Source organism: Haliaeetus albicilla, chromosome 7 (assembly GCF_947461875.1).
Source record: "Haliaeetus albicilla chromosome 7, bHalAlb1.1, whole genome shotgun sequence".
NCBI classification, from domain to species: Eukaryota; Metazoa; Chordata; class Aves; order Accipitriformes; family Accipitridae; genus Haliaeetus; species Haliaeetus albicilla.
The window spans coordinates 40,876,102-40,895,742 of record NC_091489.1 but is presented as its reverse complement, the minus strand read 5'-3'; the positions used below and the strand labels follow the sequence as shown (position 1 = coordinate 40,895,742).

General features: G+C 51.0%; 1 protein-coding gene and 1 long non-coding RNA gene across 7 annotated transcripts in view; both read right to left on the bottom strand.

Annotated features, from left to right (window-relative positions):
* ALG9 (ALG9 alpha-1,2-mannosyltransferase) overlaps positions 1-13,691 on the bottom strand; it is a 56,247-nt gene extending 42,556 nt beyond the window's left edge. For 2 of the 5 annotated variants that reach the window (XM_069787995.1, XM_069787998.1), the window contains exons 1-10: positions 13,198-13,317; positions 12,675-12,813; positions 12,350-12,484; positions 11,477-11,547; positions 10,483-10,571; positions 9,322-9,457; positions 8,866-8,953; positions 8,618-8,723; positions 3,398-3,520; positions 1,332-1,486 (exon numbers count right to left, since the gene is read on the bottom strand). In XM_069787995.1, the coding sequence (XP_069644096.1) occupies positions 1,332-1,486; positions 3,398-3,520; positions 8,618-8,723; positions 8,866-8,953; positions 9,322-9,457; positions 10,483-10,571; positions 11,477-11,547; positions 12,350-12,484; positions 12,675-12,813; positions 13,198-13,298 (1,143 nt within the window). In that variant the 5' untranslated portion in view covers positions 13,299-13,317. Of the gene's footprint in view, positions 1-1,331; positions 1,487-3,397; positions 3,521-8,617; positions 8,724-8,865; positions 8,954-9,321; positions 9,458-10,482; positions 10,572-11,476; positions 11,548-12,349; positions 12,485-12,674; positions 12,814-13,197; positions 13,318-13,484 lie in introns of those variants that run through there. The other 3 variants (XM_069788000.1, XM_069787997.1, XM_069787999.1) reach the window with 3 other exon arrangements.
* A 289-nt stretch (positions 13,692-13,980) lies between these two features.
* On the bottom strand, positions 13,981-18,816 carry LOC138686180 (uncharacterized). Of its 2 annotated transcripts, none has more exons than XR_011325539.1 (3): positions 18,540-18,816; positions 14,730-18,374; positions 13,981-14,556 (listed from the first exon to the last, which is right to left on the bottom strand). It is a non-coding gene; the product is annotated as an uncharacterized lncRNA (long non-coding RNA). The 2 variants fall into 2 exon arrangements; XR_011325538.1 differs by having other exon boundaries at positions 13,981-14,553; positions 14,720-18,374; positions 18,540-18,815.
* Positions 18,817-19,641: the final 825 nt, after the last annotated feature.

Below are 19,641 nucleotides of genomic sequence, written 5' to 3'. Positions count from 1 at the left end.
CTCTGATGAATGTTCTGACAGCACATAGCAATTCTCAGTCAGTGCCATAAAACTGCTGACATTACAGAGCTTGATCCTGTACAAATGCAAGGACTGAAACCCATCTGGGCTGCTCCAGCTTAGCACTGCAAGGCATCAGCAGTGATGGGAGATCAACAGTCAGAATAGTAACTGACCAGTGGAAGAGTGAGAGTGATTTGAGGGGTGCAGGCAATGCTGGTGGGGAGCCCAGGACAGGAACAGCCAGCAGTGGTGCATAGCAGGACAGAAGAGTAATAGCAGAATGAGGCCAAACAGATGGAACAGGCTCTAACGGGGACTAATGACTGCATTCCTGCTCCTCTTTAACAGATGAAGTATGAATAATTTTGAGCTTTGGGAAGGTTTATATCAACCTATATTAGTGCTTTACTCTATGAAGTGTCTCAAGTGATATTAACAAAACATCCAATTTTTGGCTTTGCCAAATGTCCAATGCAATTTCCCGATGCCTAAACAAGATCACTTTTCCTTTTTCAAATCAGTGATTCCTAATAGGATACAACAAAATGCATTTCCTACACACACACATTCCTGCCCCTTAAAGCTTAACAACAGACAAAGGAGGCACAATGCTATAAGCAAGTTACTGATCCTCATGACATCTCTTGGATGCTGTGTTGTATTGGCACAACAACATCACAACTGGTGCTCACCAGAAATTCCTGCTTGGGATAGGAGAACAACTCAAAGTCATCATGAAATAATTAGTGGCAAGGAAATATTCTCAACCATTTATCACTTCATACAATCCTGGACAAGCTCCTAATGTGATCACCTTATAAAGCCATGAAATTTGATCTTTTTTTGCTGGGCTGTTAAGCAGTCTGCACTGAAGTCCAAGATTATTACATGAGCTCATTCTGTACAACGCTCAGGAGGGAAATCCCAAATATTTTTGCTTTTACATCACATCTTACAGAGGGCTAACAGTTTTCCACATACTCTCAATCAACCTGTACAGGAAGATTATAGTTTAATTTGTAAAATCGGCAACACACACACACACTTCAGTATTAGTACAGCTATGGATTTTGCTTCCAGCGTCTCAATACCTATCCATGAAAAATGGTTCAAAAATGAAAACTGTACCAGCTAACAGATTAAAGTCGATGATCAAAAGTTATGCATAGGACAGTCCTGAACTGTGTAATCACTGTAGATTGTGTCACAGATGCACATATTCTGCAGATGTTCCCAAATTTTGGTAAGCAACGTTAAAGAAGTCAGCCAGCAGTTACACTTCCTAAAGGTATGAGCTCATTAAAAAAACATGTTCCACTAAAACTTACCTGAAGAGCAGACAGAGCCACAGCACCGCAGAGACAGATGAGGGGATAGATGGGAAAGAGAAACCTCTCTTCTTTGTGGGGCTGACTGAAGAAAATCATGATCCAAATGTACATAGGAGCTAGTGTCAGCCAGTAGGGACGGCCCAGATTCTGAACTGAAAGAAACAAACACTCAGCAAAGAAGTAATGTAAGAATGAGGGGTTTATCCTATTCCCCCTCTTGCAGAATCATATCTCACATTCAAAAGCCTATTATTCAGACCCAAACCATTGCCTTCAGACACAAACACACCATGTTCTGAGCAGCCATGTTGCTAAAACCCAGGTAGCATGTCCAAACAGTCAATATAGAATTTTGATGAGAGAATTTTTGTAGATTCCTACCATATAACAATTTCAACAGACTTTAGAAGACCAAAAGCAGAAAATAAGGGACTGCATTACTGAATTCAAGCAAGAGACAAAATCCATCCAGAACTGACATGTCTAAACGGGCAGTCAGGAGTACTAGATTTCCTGCTGTATATTATGCTAGACATACAAAGATCAGAAAGGATCTCTCTAGACCTACCCTTCCACTTACAAATGGTTGTTTAGCGACTGAAGTTTCCACAACCTTCATTGCTTCATTACAAAAATAACAGCATGAGAGGTCTCTTGGGCACCTTCTGCTTAATGGAGGAAATAACTGCTTCAAAAATAACAACAATTACCCTGAATTTTAGTCACACTGAGGAGGGTTCTACAGTGCCTGACAATTTTCAGTCCCTTTTCTGTCCTCTTGCTACTCCCAACAGCAGAGTTAAACATTTAAGCTAACGGCATTTCACAGACAATAAGAACAAAGCACTTGGCAGAATTGCTCCTGCTGTTAAGTACAAGAACACCAAGTGAACAGCAGGAAATCTTGCATTTACAGGATCTCCTACTGAGCTTTTACTGGTTTCTGACAGTATGTCAGTCATATCCAAGGAACAGATATAAGCAAATATGTGTTAACATACATTTTCAGCAGGGATTATAATGTTATTGTTTCTTGTATTCAGTAAAAAAAATCAGAGAGCAAAGCACTAACTGGACTGATGAATTTGGAGACTGCTGCTGACGCTTAATGAATCTTCCTTAGGAAAAGGGCAGAGAAGAATTCACACGTCCTCAACACCTTTTTCCTCTCTAGAGTTACTTGCCAAATGTCATGTGTTTAAACTGATGTCATCTTATTTAAGAGAAAGCTCAATGTGAAGTAGGGAATATTCTGGTTCCTCCTTTCTCTACTCTCAGTATATCCACACCTACGGGAACACTTTCCAAAGCATAGGGTAGCAAGACTGTCCTGTCAGGGCTCAGTCCTGCAAGCTGAAGAGTGGCCCTTCACAGTGCACAGAAGAGTCCAGGTTCAATCCCAATACTGGCAGCAGCAGCAGAGACCAGAGGATGCCTATTTGTAGACTCGGCCGCAACAATCAAAAAGGAAGTAACTCCGTTCTCTCAAGCTGCTGCAGAAAACATTCTGGCAGTGGTATAAAAAAAGTAACAATGGAAGAGCCAGCAAAAGGTTCCCCAAATAACTCTAAAGGCTACCATTTCCAGCTGCAGATAAGATGGAAACAACAATGGGTACATAGTTTCTTTCCCCCTTAAGATTTCTGACGGGGCTATTTCTAATGCCTTTGCATGGCTGGCTGAAGGTTATGTACCATACAACTTGTTAAACTTACTCTGGGTATGGATAGTTCAGCCCTGATAACATACTGTTCTTCTTGAGGTAGAGGCAAGGAATACAGGAATCATCCTTAAAGAGAAAAACATGTTTCTGCCCTTTTGCAGACAACACGTAAGTAGATTCATCTCACTGCCTGTTCTTTCTACACAGCAACTTCATTGTGGGGTCAATACTGAACTGAGTAACAAGCTCTAGGAACTTTCCTATTACTCCGAAGACCTTCCTTGAACCTAGTTTCACTTCCAATAAAGAAAAGCTGCTTTGGCAGGTAAGCCCTCCCTTTAGTAACAAGGTTGAGATCTGGGCCCTCTGTGCTTGGCTCTCACAGCTGTCTTACACTCACCATGAAATTTCTGAAGCAGACACTCCATGAGACAAGTCAGTGGCAGCACAAGCAGTGCCAAAATAAATGCCACGTTGAAATTCAGAAAGCCGTTGATAAAATAGAAGGACCAGGGTTCTGTACCTAAAGGATGATAAAAGGAAACAACTGTTTTTAAATACAAGCATGTATGAGATCTAGGTGTAACAGCAGCTTCGTTCCTTCTCTCCCTGACACAGACTGAAATAATCAGCAGCAGGCATCAATTCTCCCCATTGCAAGCATATTGGAACCAAAGAATGGGAAGGCTGTGGACAGAAGATCTTGCAGCTGGACAAAGGATGCAGCCCCATGGAATGAGCTTGAGCCATCTCGATCGAAGCAGTATCATGGTTCTGCCCCTCACCCATAAAACTGCCTAACAGCGGTATGAGAGTTAGTCAAAAGCCATACAAAGGTACTAGAGTATCTCACAATCATGTCTGCCCAAGAAACTTCATTGTCTTCCTTTTCAGAAGTTATTTTTCTCCTTCCTTTTTCACTGGGTCATAGTCAATTTCACATCTGCTGCTCATGAATCACAAGCCACTCTAACAGTCAGCCTTGTCCAGCAGAGTTCTGTGAATTCACACTTGCATTAAGAAAGCCTACACAGCAAGAAAGTAGAGGTGGAAACTTATAAAACTAGGAAATTTGACTCCAAATTAATTCTTTCTAATTGCAAAGAAGTTCCAGAGGAATAACACAAAAACACACAATGTTAGTAAGAGATTATTATAATTCTAGAGTGATGACGTATAATCCATGTTGGCAGAAATAGAAAATCTACTAAAAAGGAACAAGAAAAAGAGTTCACATTCACACTTCACCCCAACAAAAGACTCTGCCACTAAAGTTCACCCAGATGCTAGTTTTGGCACCTCCTTAGAATCAACACTGTTTAAAGTGTCCCTACTTCAATTTGTTCTTACAGTGTAACTTCAAACAGGAGCAAGCCAACTCTGATTCCTAACATGACATACTTGGCTATTGGTTGCAAGCTTTGAAGGATGTAAATTGAAAGAAATTCCAGGCCAACTGTCATTTATTTGGACTCTTAATTCAGGATGCTTAAAATCCTGAACAATAAGGAATGCCAGTTCCTCTCCACACACTTGCCAGTCTCTCAGTGTGATTAGCTCAATCAGTCAGTAAATGACACGCGGGGGCTTTAATCACTGCACTGTTGTGACATGTGTCACATGCCGCAGCAATTTCCTGCAATCAGAGCCACTTAAATAGGGTCCATGTTGAAATTAATCAGACAACTGAAAAGCAGCAAGGAAAACCCAAAACCTCTGCAGCTCCTACAGCTAAATATGATTAGAAGCTGCACCAGTCAGAAACATGTCGCTGGAGTTACTAAGGCCAAGTCCAAGCAACTGAGGTTCATTTAGGAAACCTTTAGCTATTAGCACTGAAAGCAAATAGTAATTACAGATTTGGATTTTGGGGAGTAGGGGGCCTTAAGGGAGTGAATTATTAGAAATTCACCTTCTCTCTCCCTCCACCTGCATCATAATTCTTGCAAATCCCACATGAGCACAATCCTCAGCCTGTGAAAGGCTGAACATGGGATATGGTAGATTGAAAGATCATGTCAAGTGATGGACATGACAGAGTTATCTGTACAGCAACACTGCAACAGTGCCAATGTCCCTTTCTCCTTCTCTAGACTCTGTTGATGACTCTCCCTATTTAAGGACTGCAATTCTAAAAAATCACTGTAACAGATCTTGAACACATGCAGAACGCAGATCATTTTAGGACTGAAGGGAGTACCCTTCCTAGAAATCAGGGCTGCTGACTGGGATATGTCTGTGAAGGAAAATCTGAGGCAGTCTGGGGTATCACACTGTAAATCTTCCAGTGGACATGTGTGTAAAGGGGGCTTTGGTTTCTTCCCAGCCCTGCTGCCTCCAGATTCTCTTCTAAGGCAATAGTACAGGTTTCTAAAGACTTACAGCAGGGTTAACACTGGTTAGGCTACTCTAGTAACTACTTCTGTGGAGCACTAAGGCTTCTCCTTATATAAAAAGGACTGGAACTGGGTTCCGTAGCCTGCTTCCCCACTCCCACTGCTATAAACAACAGCCCACTTTATCATAGAAGATGCTGGGATGAGATAGAAAGCTTTTTAAACTGATATAATCTGCTACCCTCCAGTGTTTTCTGGCTACAGTTAAGCTGCACAGAACAGCCAAATCTTTAAAGATAAGTACCAGAGACCATACTGTCAATCTTCTACCTGCCCTGGCTGCTATGGAAATTAACTATGGCTCTCTCTAGTCTGTCTCTGATTGGTAGCCTGGGAGTCAGGAATGAAACACACTTCATGAAGCACACCTCCTCCACAATCCAGATACAGCCTTAAAGGCCCAGAGGTGTCCTGAGGGACTCTGCTAATAAGGAGGTCTGAAGCACAGTTTTAACAAAAAGGCTACTTTCTCAGATTTTTTTGCAGTGTGACTTAATTGCCCTTAAGAACTAAGCACTGGAACCTCCCCTCCTTCTCCAATGAGGGATTTTCTTCTCTGGGTGAGGAGAAAAAACAAAAGAGGAAAAAAAATATGAAAGAAGAACAGTGCACTACACAGGCAAGTTAAATAATTCACAGACACCAGGCAAAAAGCAATAGGCTTGGTCACTGTGATGACTCACCCATTCAGAGGCATTCAGTCTCAATGCCTCCCAGGGCAAAATGCTTTTATTCTTGTTATCCACAATGACTCAAGGTGATCTGAGAAAGAACTGCAACGTAAAAAAAAACAACCAACCCCATTGCATACAAGTCCTGGCCTGGAACAATGTCTTTCAAGCAGGGAGGGACACTGAAGAACTCTCCATGCACAGTACTGATGGGAACGTGCTTCCACAGCATCGCCTTCAGACCATGACAGAAGATTTAATTTCCTGCAAGCATCCCACATGCTAGACCTGAGCAGGTGTGGGCTGTAGGAGAGACTGATGAAAGCAGTGAGAAGAACACTGTGTCCCAGTCAGTTCAGGGCACTATAATTCCATGGGGAGAAGCAACTGGAAGCACTGTCAAGACACAGAGCCAGAAACTGGTCTGAACTTTGTGCTCTGCAACAGGCTCTGGCAGCAATTCTAGAAATCAAACTCACACGCAAGTTAACAGAACTTAACAAGCTACCATGCTGCAGCTTGACCACAGCAATGGTGAGGGCAGCTCAGGACAAAACAGAGGAGTTGTAAAATAGGCTTAAGCTAAGATGCCCCACTCTACGTTTGTCACAGGCTAAAAGCCTGCATGCAGACACGAACTGTAGCTCAGCTGTTAAGCAGTCACTAAGCCACAATAATTTGATCGTGAGTCACAGCCCTCATTCTAAGAAAGTCTGATTCAATGCTAATATAATAAACAGTCTGTTTTCTGCATTTCATTTATTTTCACTCTATTTAAGAACCAGGACTCAACAGAGCAAGGTGTCATATAAACAGCTCCTGCATATTCTGCCCAAGCTGAAGAAAGCTTCCCAAAGTGCCATCACACTGCAAGTCACAGCAAGGCTCTGATCACAGGAAGTGGGACAAAAATTGTCACAAATTGTGCGTTCTTAGAACATATGTAGACAAAAACTTCCCAAAGCCTCAGAATCAGGCTTAGGGCTATACACTTAGAAACTACTTTCCCTTGGCTGTAGAAACCTAATCACCCCAGGGAAATATTCATTGCACAGACTGTATTTACCCAGAAGAAGATTGAACCTTGTCTCCAGAACTCCAGTCTGCAGGCAAAAGGAAAAACACTGTCATGCTTACATTGAAGATGATATCGGTTGATGACTCTGCAGCCTCCAGTAGTTCCTGCTCCCATCATGTGAAAGTTGGGAAATCCCAGCTCCAAAGCCAAAAGTGACTGGCCAGCCTTTCATCTCCCCTGGTAGTGTTATTTTTCCCAAGTGTTTTGAAGCACTCTAAACACACAGCATTGTCCTGGCCACATTGCATTAAAGAGCAATTTCAAGCAGGCTCTTTTACTAGCCTGAGGATGTCATATGAATAAAACACTTCAGAATAGATTGGTCCCTGGAGGTTCTGGAAACAACTTATGCACCAGTGTGGAAAAGGTCAGCCACAAGCCTATGCCAAAACCTATCAGAGACAGACCCTGGAGTTTACTTACAGAAATTTCACAGCAACAGACTTCAGAGCCTTCCTGCAGAGATGAAGAACCATGGCAATGCAGCTGTTTCCCTGCTGTGCCACTGCACAAGTAACAAATCACCACCCAAAACAGCCCTTCAAATGAACCAACAAATACGGCCTGCAGGGCACTGCCAGAGAAAGCCTTGCTGGTAAAAACTGCTGAATCCTTCCTAGAATATCTCGACAGGACTTAAGTAGATGACAGAGATGACGCAGGGATCCTGCACCCTAAGCTCCCCTGAAGTCTCCGCCAGCCCCTCTGAAGCCCTACTAGAAATATAATACTTTTCTACTCTTCAGCTCTAGAAGTACATGACATGAATAACTAATGCAGTGGCAGCTCCCAAACAAACAACACAGCACTGCCATCAAGGTTCACACCAGTATCCTAAATGGCCAGTACCAGGGAACCCCTCGTAGGCAGATGACTTGCCTGCAGATTAAATGTCTTTATGGTAACCTCAGATTCTGCTTGCCAGAAAAATCCAGGCCATATACTGCCAATAAGCAAGAAGACTCCCAAGGCACAGCATGTACTCAGGAAGTCTGCAGAGACCCGATGTGAACCGAAAGAACTATGGATTCTGCACTGTTACCCACTTTCCTAGGGTTCTGCACCCTGATTGTGAGGAACAGCCAAGAACTCCATTAAAGCTGACAAACACACACATGTATCACTTGTGCCCACTGCACTCGCATAGCATCCAGGCAGGTTTGCTACTAACAGTTCTCTGCTGTGTCGCGAAGACATCTCACGACGGTTTACAGAACTTGAAAGTGAACAAAAGCAGCCTAACTCACAGCGCTGAGAAATCCGACAATGGCCTGCGGATTCCCAGCTCGACAGAGACATCCTGCGGCAAAAAGCTGGAACTGCAGCCCTTTGGAGCTTGCAGGCTGCTTTTGCTTTAGAGTACGTCAGAAAAAGGATTGGCAATCGAGACCTGGTGGGTCACGGTAGCAAGACGGTAGCAAGACAGTAGCAAGAAAAATGACGACTCCCTTCCTGTCCTGTTATCTTAAACTCACCATAAAGATCAGGTCCATGAGAGGTGAAGACATTGTATAAAACAATGTTGAGAGGTGCAACTACCAGCTTCCCATAGTAATAGCTGTCCACAACTACCAAGGGCACCTGGAAGAAAGCATCTATTATTTAAAGTGCCAGAAGCTTTTGGCTGGACTGCCCAAAAGCTCCATGTGATTTTCTTAATGGAACCCACCCCTTCTATTGCAAGCCCAATCCATTCCCTCTTTGCATTGTTACAGGCACTTACCAAAAACAGGATCAATGACACCACACACCAGTTTAGGAAACTTTTCCACCTCTGCTTCAGTATCAACAAGTCAAAGGCAATAGGAAGCCTGAAAGAGAGACCAGGTATCAACTGGAGACTTTGTATTTCCCCACTGCAGGTTTTCCTGCCCCTTCAAAGCAAGCGGGGCAGTAGCTGGAAGAGAACCATCACTTCACTGGGCTCTGCTTCCACTCCATATTCCAGTCATCCAACTCAGGTTTTACTCTCAGTGTATTAGGGTCAGGAATCTTCCCAACCTAGGTTCTTCAAAAGCAAAGAAATCAGGCTATGGAAGCCTGTAGCAATAATCCTGGACTAGGCTGGCAGCTCAGTCCCTGCTAGTTTCTTCCTCCAGCTCTCCAGCCCCTACATTCTCCCCAATCAGGCAAGAAACATTTGTCAAAGCGCAAAACTCCTGAACCTTCCTCTTCTTACCCAAGAGCTGCACTGAAGGGCCAGCCTAGAAGGGCTCCAGCGGCCACCCCCAGCACTGCTACAGAGGTCTTGTCCATATACCAGCCAGTCATGGCAATCACCGTGGTGTACATGCAGAAACTGCTTGGGAGGAAAGCTGCAACACAAGGAAAGAAAGGGTTAGCACAATTTTCCTACAAGAGGAGAACTGCACGAGACCAAGATAAGGCTAATCATCTCTCATTCACTCCATTGGAGCTGGGATGCTATACTGGAGATTCTCATTTCAGTGAAAGGAGAAAAAAAAAAAAAAAAGGATTATTTTTCTTGTTCTGCCAAGATGAGAAATACTTTCTTTAAGTATGAAGGCCTCTTTTCTCAGTGGCACTCAGCAGTGGTAACCAGTTGACAGCATCCAGGCTTATCCAGGCTTACCACTTGTAACGCTGCACCCCCTAAATTCTGCTAGGCTGAAAAAAATTAACCTGCTCAAATGACAGCAGAAAATGTGAGCTGACCGGGTACAGTCTCTGAAACAACTAGGCAGAGACTGGTGGGAAGTAAGTGAAAAATGAGAAGACGTAAGACACTGCAAAAACAATGAAGGGAAAGTCCTTTCCCCACTCACCATAAACATAAAAAGGGTAAAATAGGAAATCTCAGCATTCATAAGTTGTGGTACTCCCCTTTAAGTTTCTGTATGCACACAATACAGAACACCCTTGCTCAAAGTCTCTCTTTGCACTTTACTCAATATCTACAGCAGATGATTTATAAGTCTTACAGTGGTTGGCAAATGGGTACAACCAGCCAGAGGGGACAGGACACAAATGCAAATGACAATGCCAAAATATGACCCTCCTTCCTTGGATTAAAATACATTCAAGGGAGGTAGGCCAAGACCCTGTTTAAAAGGCACGGCCCATTGCAGAGACACTGGAGGCAACAATAGAAACAAACACACCCTGGAAATTGAAAGATACAAGAGAGTGATGATGCAGGAAACATAATTTGAATCAACACTTATTCTGTCATCACACCTGCCATGAGAAACACCTGCAGCAGAATACAACAAACAATTGCTAGAGAGGTATTTTAGTGCTGTGGATTTTCTTCTTTCTGGACCTGTCTTTGGTTTCTATGGACAAAGTAATTGTTAGTATCATTGCTAAGCACACTTACCTGCAGATGAGCAAAACATCCCAGTGCTGAGTACTAAGAAGGCCAACATCAGCCGGCTCACATGTAGCCCAAACTTCTTGCACACAGCCCTAAGGAAGCAAGAGAGAATTAGATACCACAAAAATATCCTCAGTATATCAAAGAACAGTACCCAACACACGCAGAACCACAAACAATCCATGGAGCATCCTGAGAGCTTTAAGGTGGGTTATTCCCATTACTCAGCCACTGAAGGCAACCTGAAGAGCAGTTTGACTGCTTCTGGCCTGGGATTTCTGATCCTCGTAAGTTACACTAGTGCAAAACTCTAGAAGAGACTTGGCTTCTACCAGTGTCAGTTGCACCTGTGCAAATCTCAGGGAGTCTGCACTGCTATAGCAACATCAATCTACCTAAGATTTTCACCCCTCACAAAATGCCATTATGCAAAAAGCCACAGGTCACATTCTTAAAAACAGACTATTGCCAAGAGAAAAGTCATGCAAGGTAATAGTTTGAAAGCCACAAATGCAGAGGCAGCAGGTAAGAATAAAAATCTAGCTTAGACAAGATAACTGTATGTTCAGGCTACTGCTTTTGGTGGATGTAAACACCACTGGCAGATACATTACAGACAGCAACAATCAATGTATTCCACTAAAATTCACTATGATAAGCAACCACAGCACCAGTCTCTCCTCCAGCAGAGCTCAGTTTACAACACTCCCACCCCGCTTGCTGTCATCATTGAGAAAATGAGCGTAGTCAACAAAATGCTGGAGTGGAGATGTGGGTGGCACATCTGAGAATACAATTTTGTCCTAACAGTGGAATTCTGACCAATATTTCATTAAGTTATCATGAGAACACATATTGTCAAGGTTCACTGTGAAGTAGCCCAATTTACCAGATGCATCTACACATGAGCTTCAGAGTGTATTTCCTGTGGCAGTAACTGAACATGCTACTCACACTGCTCCAAAACATTCACTGTAGACAGCTTCTAAATACTCACTTGTAAAAGTAGAGTTCACAAATGCAGCTCAGGAAGGCCAGGAAGCATCGGAGGAAATAGAAGATGAGAACCTAGGAGACACACTCAGCCTGAACAAGGTTTGCAATGAAGCTTATGCATCTATTACTAACAAGTCCATCCCAAGAACAAAGTTCTGAACAGGATGGAGCAAGTTTGGCAGTGCTGAATGAGCCTATTCTTCTAGACCCAGATCCCACACCAAGGGATGCTGAAGATCCTGGCAGCTCAAAGCCTAGCCCTCTAACGGTGAAGTCCTTTACAATACAAAAAGTGAACACAGTCCACTGAACCTACCAAAACTACCCCTTATGTTGTGCAGAAACATGCCAAGTATGGCAGTGGATACCCAAGCAGAATGCACGTTCTGTGCTTTTTCTTTTACATCTGTGAGTTCAGTTTGCAATATCCCTTGCAAAATACTAATTTATTTTTTATAGTTTATTGAAAAAAAATCAAAATGGTCATTAATAGCTGGCATAGAAAACAATACGGCCTTCTAAAGCATCAGGGTGAAACTCACAGGGGTGAATGAGAGCCCATGGCTGCCAGGTAACTGTCCCCAGGCCTGCACACACTCAAAGGGCCAAGGAGCTACCAGCCCCTCTGGGACAAGTTCTCAATCAACCCAGAGCCTAACAGCATTTCCCTGCAATTTCCCAGCCACTTTTCCTTGGATCCTGTTGAGTCAGCTCACAAACCCTTGCAATTCCTTACAGGGAAGTTAGTGTTGGTAAACAACTTAGCATTTTGTAAACACTAATTCTCTTACCTCTGACAACAAAAAAAGCAGCTGTTCAACACAGACTAAAGGCAAGTTTATTCACAAAAGAAGCTTTCACACATCTGATTTACCTTGTTAGTTTGTAGAACTCTAGCATGGAACAAGGCTGGTAAGGCATGAAGCCACAGGTAAGCATAGGAGCGGATAGCATAGGCTGGAGAGTATTCCCATGTCTGAAACCCCTTTCCATAAACGAGGTAGTGTGTCTATAACAGAGATTAAATAAATAATATGCATCACACAGAGCAGACAGTTCTGCATTTCCCATCTCTGAATTCTTGAGTAAGAAAATTTCTCTTTGAAACACAGAGATTAGCACAAGGTTCTAGATAAATCTGCATTTGCACAGGCCAACTACAAATTCCCAAGTATCTCCAAGGAAAGCAAGCCCCTTACCGGTTCCCAATAGTTAAACGTCTCATCACAATCAGAGATGTTACTTAAGAGAGCTGCACAGAACCTGGCTGAGATGAGACACTTGAAAGCTGTTGATCCTTCAGGGGCCCAAACTTGTCCTGCTTTGCTCCCAGATGATCTAGTGCAAAGAAAAAATACAAATACGCACCAAGAAGACTCAGTAACAAGATCTATACTAGCAATGTGACAGTAGGCAAAGAACTGACAAGCATATTTGCATCTCTCATTTAAGCACCGTGTAAGTACAGATGAGTCTTTCATTCACTGCCTTCTTTGGGGGATGCCAGTCCCATCCCAAGGAAGCACCATCACCCCCCCTCACCACACCGCAGCAACGGCCCTGAGTGCTTAACCCGCCGCTGCAAGACAGCCCCCCAGGACCTCGCCCTCCTGCCCCCAACAACAGAGAGCGAGGCCACGCACTCGCTACCGCAGGCCCGGAGCAGCTCCACCGACGGCAGACCCACTTCCACAACACACGCTAACTCGGCTGGGCACCCACCGCGGCCACCCGATGCGGGGTTCGCTCGGGGCTGTGGGTACCTTGGCAACGTAAAACCCCAGCCGCAAGGAAATACCTGGGCGGGTGCTCGCAGCTGACATCACCCCGCCGGCGCTGGGGCTGCCGGGCCCCGAAGGACAGCTGCGAGCGCGCCCGAGTAACGGCTGCAGAACCCGCCCCCGCGTAGACCACGGCCGCGCGCCGCCCGCGGAAGGGGGGAGGCGCCCGGCGCCCGCTGCAGCCCGGCCCCGGCTCCCCGCGGCCCCGCCGCCCGTTCCGACACCTACTCCAGGCGCGCTTCCTCCGCGGCCTCCGGCCGCGGCCGGGCCGACTCCCCACAACCTCCAGCCCGCAGCCGCTGCCGGGCCCCTTTGGCGGCCATGTCGAGTACGGGAAGCCGAGCGCCCGCTCCCTGCCGCCAGCGCACGAAACGACAGTGGTGCCGAAACTGCCGGCCGCCATGCTGGGTGTGGGCACGGGCGCGCGCCTCCACACCGCCTGCGCGGGAGGCCGTGAGCGCGCTCTTCCCGGGGGCAGCGCTCCTGCCGCGCCGCCGACGGCCCCGGGCCGGCGCTGTGCGGGCGGGGACACCTGGCCCAGAGCAAGGTTCCCTGGCCCACCCGCCACGGCAGCACTTCTCACGACGCGGCCGCTCTCCCCGTAATGCACGTGGGCTATCGTTGCAGCCCCGCAGTGGCGGTTGCTCATCCCCGCCCGCGCCCCCTTCCCTGCCCCTGCCCGGGCAGAGTTAGGCAACAAAGTAGCTCAATGGGGAACAGGCAGTTGGAGAAAGCATTTTATTGGGTACCCCCAGCACTGAGTAGCTGGGCAAAGGGCAGGGACAGAAGCTGTTTTGGGACAGAGAGGAGGAATGTGTTCCTCCAGAGGCTGAGGTCCAGCAGCTTCCTCCCCCATGCAGGTGCTGAAAGAGAAGCATTCAGAACAGGGGAAACCACCTCAAAATCCCTGCTCTTGAGTACTTGTCCCCTGGCACGCACACAGCCTCAAAGGACACTTTGGGTGGCTGCAGAGCCCTTCCACTCCCCACAGCTGGTGCAGCAACATCAAGGTACAAAAAGTAGTTCTGAGACGTCTTTGGGAAGTCGTGTCATCTTAATGCAGAAGTGGAGCAGCTTCTGAAAATCTTGAGAACTGCAGAGAGCCAAGTACCTGCTCCAGAAGCACAGACAACCTCCCCAAAGGGCCAGGGATGCTTTAGGCTTCGCAGCCCCAAAGACAGGGACATCGCCTTCCCAGGAGTGCCTTTCGCTTGCCCCTTCTTCATCCCGATGCTGCTCCTCCTCTTGCTCACTCTTGCCTCGCTGTTCCACAAGACACCTCTTCTTTCTCTGCCAGCTGCTGCCAAGGAAGGAGGACATGGTTAAGGCCTGAAAAGCGCCAACTCCTCCACCTGAAGGAAACAGGGATCCCTACACCCCGCGAGGGAGCTCCCCAAGGCACCACCCAGCCACCACCCACCTGCCCGCAGAGGCCCCACCTCTGCAAAACCCTCCTACTTCACCTTGTCTCACCAAAGCGACGCACAGCAGAGTTCACGCCGGTGCTGGAGCTGGGCTCGGAGGCAGGCACCCTGGGCAAATCCAGCTGGGCATGCAAGGCAGCGGCCAAAGAGGCTGCACCCCTGCTTACAGGGGGCTCGAGCCGCTGCCTGAACTGCAAAGCGCCTGGGACTCCAGGGCACTGGCCGGGCCCTCACTTACAGGGCAGCCCTGGTCCCAAAGGCCCACGGAGGCTCCTTCTCTCTGATTCAGGGGCACCCTGACTCGCACCCCACTAACGGGGCGGTCACCCCACACAGGCTGCCAGCTGAGCACTATCAAGAGTGCTGGGCACTTTCTGCCCTGAAGGCAAGTGAATCGGCAGCAGTGGCTGGTGACTGTTGCAAGGGCTTTTCCTGGGAGGTTTTGGGGGCTTGGGCAGAAGAACTTCCAGAGGTGGGTTCCTCGTCACTTGGGACAAGCTGCCACTTCAAGGCAGAGCAGCTGGTTGGAGGGTGACTGGTGTTTGGGGCCTGCAAGTGGTGCTTGCTACCCTAAATCTGCTGCCTTGCCCTGCCGTGCCCTGGTCCCCTTGCTCTCTGCTCTCAGCCCCAGGAGCAGCTTGGGAGAAAGAGAACCATGGGGGAAGGCAGGAGGCTGGGGGCAAGGGGCCTGTTCTGGGCAAGCAGGGCCCATGTCCTGCCCAGGCAGCCCTGGTACTGGGAAGCCCTTTTATTGCCCTGAGCTGGGCCACTGCCCCAGAAGCAGGGCTGGGGCCTCTGCTCTTTAAATGTCCAGGCTGCTGGGCACCACACAGTGAGAAAAGTGGGTCTAAGGCGGCTGAGCCTGGGGGGGTAGAAGGGCGGAAGGATGGCCAGGGACCAGGGAACACTGTGGGGAGGTCCCTCCGAGGGCCAGCGTCCCTCTCTCCTCCAGGCAGAGGAGCTGGTGCTTAACTGCGCCCTCCTTCCTTGGCAGCAGCTCCCGGAAAAGAAAGAAAAAAGAGGCATCCATCGTGCGTGGAACCACGAGGCAAGAGCAAGCGAGAGGAGGAGGGGCAGGCTGAAGAAAGGGAGGGAGAAAGGCACTCTGGGCAAAGGGACCTCCCTGTCACCGGGGCTGTGGTCACACAAGAGCATTTTGGCGCTTTTGGGATGGTTTTTATGGGTCTGGGGGAGGTACTTGGCTCAGTGCTATTCCCTAGATTTTTAGAAGCCATTCCAATTCTGTGGTAAGAAGACACAACTTCAAAATCTTTGCCTCTGAAAGGCCAGGGCCAGGGCCACCCACCTGATTACAGGGGGTCCCTCCAAGCACCTCCCACCGAGCGCAGGGGGCACGCACAGCCCTACTTACAGGGCAGTCCCCCGCGGCTCGGCACACACTCCCAACAAGCCCCACGGAGCCCGAGGCTCCAACCTGCGCCCCAGTTACGGGCTGGCCGTCTTGGCTGCAGCACAACACCACGTCTTCAGGAGCCCAGGGAGCGACCTCGACCCCAACTGCGGGGAGATCGCCCCAGCCAAAAGCAGCGCCAAAGGCGGGACTGCGCCCTCCGGCACAGCGCTTCCTCAACCTGCACCCTCTAAAGGGCAAGGGAGGGCTCGCTCCTGGTACCTGGCTAGGGCAGCCTCCCCAGCCCTGCTTACAGGGAGGGCGGGCTGCTCCTGGGGACAGAGGGCTCCACGGCTCGTGACACACGCCCCGAGTACAGGGCTGTCACGCTGGCAGGTCACCAGCAGGACAGGCAGCCAGGCAGGCAGAGACCCAGGCCCGGACTACAGGCAGGTCGCGCTGCCCGCGCTACGACAAGGTGGCTTCGCTCTGTCCTTAGAAAGAAGGGGCAAGCCCGGACTCTCCTTCCACTTGCGGGCTCAGAGGGGACCCCCCACTGCTGCACAAAGCACTTCTTTCCCTCCTGGGAAGTTTAAACTAAACTAAGCTAACTAAGCTAAGCTAAGCTAAGCTAAGCTGCAGCGATGTTAACGGGGGCCTAAAGGACAAGCTCACTCGCTCACTCACACCGACAAAGACAAGGACACACAAAGAGAACTTCCCAGAAGAGAGAGAGAGCTCTGTGCAGTCAAGCTCTGGGGAGCCATCCCTACCCCCGAGCAGGAGAGGAGAGCCTCAGACCTGCCCCCTGGGCTGCATGGAGGCCAGAGGAGCCTCAACATGCCAAAGGGCTTCACGGGTGGCCAAAGGGCAAATGCCATGACACGCCCCAACTCCAGGGGGGTCACGCTGGCCAGGCTGCCAACAGGCAGAAAGCCGCCGGGGCCAGAGGAGGGGGGCACGCGGAAAAAGCCCTCCCCTGCTTACAGGGCGGGCTTGGGGTCCAGAGAGCTCCATTTCCCCCTCGGGTGCGGAGACGGTGGCTCTCACCCTCCTTACAGGGTTGCCACTCTCTCCGGGCAGCCTAACCATGGGGCAACATGGCAAAAGGCCAACGACCTGAGCCCTGGTTACAGGGAGGTCGTCCAGTGCAAAGCCAGCCAGGGCACCAAAGGCGCTGGCAATGTTTTTGTGTGACCACAGCCCCGGTGACAGGGAGGTCCCTTTGCCCAGAGCACCTTTCTCTTTCCCCCTCTTCAGCCCACCCCTCCTCCTCTCGCTCGCTCTTGCCTCGCAGTTCCACACAATGCCTTGTCTTTCTTGCCCAGGAGCTGCTGCCAAGGAAGGAGGGCACAGGCAAGCGCCAGCTCCTCCACCTGGAGGAGAGCGGGACGCCAGCCGCCGGAGGGAGGTCCCCACAGCACTCCCCGACCCCCAGCCATCCTTCCCCCCTCCTACCCTCTACCCCCCCGGGCTCACCCACCCTTCTCACCGCCATGGTGCCCAGTGGCCCGGAGGGAGGCAAAAGAGCAGAGGCCCCAGCCCTGCTTCCAGGGCAGCGGCCCAGCTCAAGGAAATAAAAAGGCTTCCCAGTGCCAGGACTGCCCAGGCAGGACCTGGGCCCCGCTTGCAGGCACATCCCCAATACCCAGAGGGGGCCCCTTCCCCCCAGCCTCCCGCCTTCCCCCGTGGTTCTCTTTCTCCCAAGCTGCTCCCAGGGCTCAGAGCAGAGAGAAAGAGAGCTAGGGCAGGGCATGCCCAGCCCCACTCATCTCAGCCTCTGAAAGGCCGGGGCCAGGGACACCTGCCTGCTTACAGGGGGTCCCTCCCAGCACCTCCCATTGAGCGCAGGGGATGTGTACAGCCCTGCTTATAGGGCAGTCCCCCTCGGCTTGGCATGCTCAAAAGCCCGTGGAGCCTGAAGCTCTGACCTGCGCTGGAATTATGGGCTGGCCATCCTGGCTGCAGCACAACAACACGTCTTCAGGAGCTCTACTTCCCCCCCAGGTGCAGAGATGGTGGCTCTCACCCTTCTTACGGGGTTGCCACTCTCTCCGGGCAGCCTAACCATGGGGCAACACGGCAAAAGGCCAACAAAAGCAAAGACCCAAGCCCTGGTTACAGGGAGGTCATCCTCCAGCACAAAGCCAGCCAGGGCACCACAGGTGCTGGCAACGCCCTTGTGTGACCACAGCCCCGGTGACAGGGAGGTCCCTTTGCCCAGAGTGCCCTTCTCTTTCCCCCACTTCAGTCTCCCGGGCTTCTTCCGCTCCTCTTCTCGCTCGCTCTTGCCTCGCAGTGCCACACGACGGATGCCTCCTCTGTCTGCTCCACCACCAGCTGCTGCATAGGCAGGAGGACGCCGTCAGGACCGAGGGACGCCGGCCCCGCAGGAAGCTCTCCACAGCACCACCCGAAGCCCGCCCATCCTCCCACACCTACCCCCTATACCTAAGCCCCCCTCCGCTACCCCCACCGGAAAAAGCCTCGCAGATCGGCTTTTCTCACCGAATCGGTGCTCCGGTGCTCCCTGCAAGGACGAGTGCCAAGTGCCCTCCGCTGCTCCGGGCTCCGCTCCTCTACCGCTCTCGGCGCGCGCTGGACCTCCGCACCTCCTGTGGCGATGGCTGACCGCGCCTCCGCGAGACGGCGCCTGAGCCCCGGCCCTCCCCACGGCGCTCCCAGACCCCCTAAAGGCGGTGGCCGACGCCCGCCCGCCCCGAGGCGATCGCAGACGCTCCCCACGAAGGCGGCGCCGACCCCGCCAGCCCGCCCGCCCCGAGGCGATCGCAGACGCTCCCCACGAAAGCGGCGCCGACCCCGCCAGCCCGCCCCCCCCGAGGCGATCGCAGACGCTCCCCACGAAGCGGCGCCGACCCCGCCAGCCCGCCCGCCCCGAGGCGATCGCAGACGCTCCCCACGAAGGCGATGGCCGACGCCCGCCCCGAGGCGATCGCGGACCCTCCCCCGGCGGCGCCGACCCCCGCCCGCTCCTTCTCCCCTCAGGCGCCCGCTCTCCCCCTCACACAGGCGCGCGACACCTGTTCCCGCCCGCTCGCGCCCCTGCCCCGCCCCCGCGAGGCGCCCGCGCGACGCCTGTTCCCGCCCGCTCGCGCCCCTGCCCCCGCCCCCGCGACGCCTGTTCCCGCCCGCTCGCACCCCTGCCCCCGCCCCCGCGAGGCGCCCGCGCGACGCCTGTTCCCGCCCGCTCGCGCCCTCGCCCCCGCCCCCGCCCCCGCGCGACGCCTGTTCCCGCCCGCCCCCGCGAGGCGCCCGCGCGACGCCTGTTCCCGCCCGCCCCCGCCCCCGGGAGGCGCCCGCACGCCGCCCGGGGAGCGGGTCCGACTCCGGCGGGAGCCCCCGGAGCTCCGCCGCAGCGCGGCACCGCGCAGATAGTCCCCGCTGCGGGGCGGGCAACGAGGCGCGGGGGCTGCGGCGGGAACAGGCGTCGCGCGGGCGCCTCGCGGGGGCGGGCGGGAACAGGCGTCGCGTGGGCGCCTCGCGGGGGCGGGGGCAGGGGTGCGAGCGGGCGGGAACAGGTGTCGCGCGCCTGTGTGAGGGGGAGAGCGGGCGCCTGAGGGGAGAAGGAGCGGGACCCGCCTGGGGAAGG